This window comes from Cyprinodon variegatus, unplaced genomic scaffold (genome assembly GCF_000732505.1).
Source record: "Cyprinodon variegatus isolate N-32 unplaced genomic scaffold, C_variegatus-1.0 Scaffold1681, whole genome shotgun sequence".
Classification (NCBI taxonomy): Eukaryota; Metazoa; Chordata; class Actinopteri; order Cyprinodontiformes; family Cyprinodontidae; genus Cyprinodon; species Cyprinodon variegatus.
The window spans coordinates 8,321-11,322 of record NW_015152134.1 but is presented as its reverse complement, the minus strand read 5'-3'; the positions used below and the strand labels follow the sequence as shown (position 1 = coordinate 11,322).

The window sequence follows — 3,002 nt, the reverse complement described above, 5'->3', positions numbered from 1 at the left end:
TACATTTATTTATATTTCATCTGTCAATTTGTAAAAATACATGGGTGGGTCTATATAAGAAATGAGAAATATGGATGTTGCCTGTAAAAAGGGCTTTAGAGGGAACAGTAGCAATTACAATTCCTTTTGGGAAAGGGGAAGGTAAATCACTTTTTGCAGATTAAAGTAATGGAAAAATGGCAAAAGAGATGGACAAAGATAAGAAAGGAAGATGATTATATAAGGTACAAAAATCAGTATAAAAATATAATCATTAATGAGAGAAACAGAAGGGAAGATGTAATAATAATCAGATTAAGATTGGGTCATACCTATTTAAATTACGTTTTATATTTAATAGGGAGGGGAAATAATGATAAATGTGAAAGTTGTGGAGAAAAAGAAAATGTAGAACATGTACTGATGAACTGTAAAAATTATGAACATGAAAGGGAGAAATTGAGAAAGATGGTTGAAAGGACAAACAAAGAATGGAGCCTTAAAGGAATATTAAGAAATTAAGGAAATATAAAGGATATTCACAGATTAAGGAAAGCATTATTTATTTATCTACAGAATACAAAATTTAAAAAAATAGAATTTGATGTAAAGTAACGTTGCTGCACACTCATGTACAGTAGGTGGCGGTAGGCACCTTAAAGTTGCTTGCGATCCGTCATAATAGCAAAGAAGAAGAGGTTACCTGTAGTTAGTCACTTTCATCACATGGGGGCAGCACCGTATTTTCAAAGCCGGAAGCAAGGTCACGACCGAACCGGACGTTTACAGTTTAGCATTCCTACAGCGTTGTAAACTAATCCTTGTCGATATTTGGGTCTTTTTCTATTGTTGCCTTACAGTCGAATTCAACAATGTCCGAAAGAAAAGTCCTAAATGTAAGTAATCAAAAGAGAAAATATTGGTTTAACGTCAGGGGTTTCAGCTATAGCGTGAACAACTACAAGGGCTAATGTTAGCACTGCGGCGTAGAAGTGTTGTGTTTGAGCATTTCTGTTATTATTGCTTTTTTCATTGAAATGTTTTATTACGCACAATAAAAGGTTTTACTCCGCGGAAATAAAAGTTATTGCACATTTAATCTATTTCAGACAATAGTGGGCTAACTCTGCTGTATGGTTTGCTCCTCACAGAAATACTACCCCCCAGATTTCGATCCTGCCAAAATCCCAAAGCTTAAACTCCCTAAAGATCGACAGTATGTGGTCAGATTGATGGCTCCGTTCAATATGAGGTATGTCTGAATTATCTCCATGTAAAAATTTTCAATAAAATTTACTTCGATCTGTTTTTTTTTTTCGTTTTTTTTTTTTCTAATTTACTCATTCGTTTTTATGGGGAACCTATTTAGTTAATTTCAAACAGAGCTTAGACATTTAGCCTATTTTCTTTGTTTAGCCTTGCCCTACAATACACTATACTGCCAGACTAATTGATATCTTTTTTATATATGCACATCAGTCTAGATGAGATTGTATTGAATGCAATTTCTTGATGGACCTATTTTTTTTTTTTTTCAACAATGGATTTCCACAAGTTTTCAAAGGGGCTTCATGTTCACATGTGTTGCTGCTTGTAAGATAGCAAAAAAAAAAAAAAAAAATTAGGAATTTATTCACTCATTTGCCACAAAGAAAGGTTCAAGGCTTTCCCAAAATCATCAATTTCCAGGGTCATCTACTAAAAATTCAATTCAACAAAGGGATCTGATTCAGACCTGAGGTGTGAAGAAGAGCTGCATCAAGGGAGCCAGTTCATAGATTTAAGTTTTTAATTGTTGCTATTGTTTTTCTTATATAAATATATATATATATATTTTTTTTTTTTCTAAACTATATATCCATCTGTGCTGTTGGGTAATTTACTTTTTTAATAAGATGTTTTATTCTCAATAAGATACTACCTGATTGAATAAATGATAGAAATGCTAACATTAAATTATTCTTTGAATAAAAACCCTTTCTTGTCTCTTGTATCTCTTCTTACATACAGGTGTAAAACATGTGGTGAGTACATCTACAAGGGAAAGAAATTTAATGCGCGTAAAGAGACTGTTCAGAATGAACATTACATGGGACTGCCGATCTTTCGATTCTACATTAAATGCACTCGGTGTCTTGCTGAGATCACATTTAAGGTAAGAGGTATCACATTGTCATATCAATGTGGAAAAGTACTGTTTTCTTCCAAAGTCTTCTTTTGTGAATTTAACAATCGCTCGATGTGAAATCGTAGACTGACCCAGAGAACACAGACTATGCCATGGAGCATGGTGCCACACGGAACTTCCAGGCTGAGAAACTCTTGGAGGAAGAGGAGAAAAGAATACAGCAGGAGAGAGAAGATGAAGAATTAAACAACCCTATGAAGGTCTTTCTTTCATTGCTTTTTTTAATACTTTGAAGTCCTAGAATAAATAATTCAGATTTAAGTCTGATTCTTCACCAGGTATTAGAGAATCGTACAAAAGATTCAAAGATGGAGATGGAAGTTCTGGAGAACCTCCAGGAACTGAAGGAGCTGAACCAAAGGCAGGCTCTGGTGGACTTCGAGGGAATGATCGATCGCTACCGAGAGCTGGAAAAGCGAGAGAGGGAAAGAGAAAAAGAAGAGGATGAACGTGAGACAAAGTGAGTGAGGAAGCACCAGATAATACTGAAACACTGCTTCTAGTCCAGACATTAAGCTTATCTGGAAAGTCTTTGCTGTTAAACATCACATTCGTTTTTATTTTTCAGAGAGATGTTGGAACGTGCTCTTGTGAAAAGACTGAGGGACTCTGACTCTGAATCAGACGGAGAAGAGGAGAGCAGCAGGGGCCACTTAAAACAGACTTGTGCAGATAAACCAACAGATATCCTCACCGCTGATAAAGCAGCAAATCTGCAGGTTTGTGGAACCATTGCTGCGAAAACTAATATTAATAAATCAATAATTACTACTAGGGCTGCAACTAACGATTATTTTAAAAATCGATGAATCGGCCAATTATTTTTTCGATTAAT

General features: G+C 35.0%; 1 protein-coding gene across 1 annotated transcript in view; it reads left to right on the top strand.

Annotated features, from left to right (window-relative positions):
• Nucleotides 1-716: 716 nt before the first annotated feature.
• ccdc94 (coiled-coil domain containing 94) overlaps nucleotides 717-3,002 on the top strand; it is a 5,253-nt gene continuing 2,967 nt past the window's right edge. The window contains exons 1-6 of the mRNA XM_015404273.1: nucleotides 717-875; nucleotides 1,131-1,231; nucleotides 1,990-2,134; nucleotides 2,233-2,367; nucleotides 2,446-2,627; nucleotides 2,736-2,886. Of these exons, the coding sequence (XP_015259759.1) occupies nucleotides 852-875; nucleotides 1,131-1,231; nucleotides 1,990-2,134; nucleotides 2,233-2,367; nucleotides 2,446-2,627; nucleotides 2,736-2,886 (738 nt within the window). The 5' untranslated portion in view covers nucleotides 717-851. The remainder of the gene's footprint in view (nucleotides 876-1,130; nucleotides 1,232-1,989; nucleotides 2,135-2,232; nucleotides 2,368-2,445; nucleotides 2,628-2,735; nucleotides 2,887-3,002) is intronic.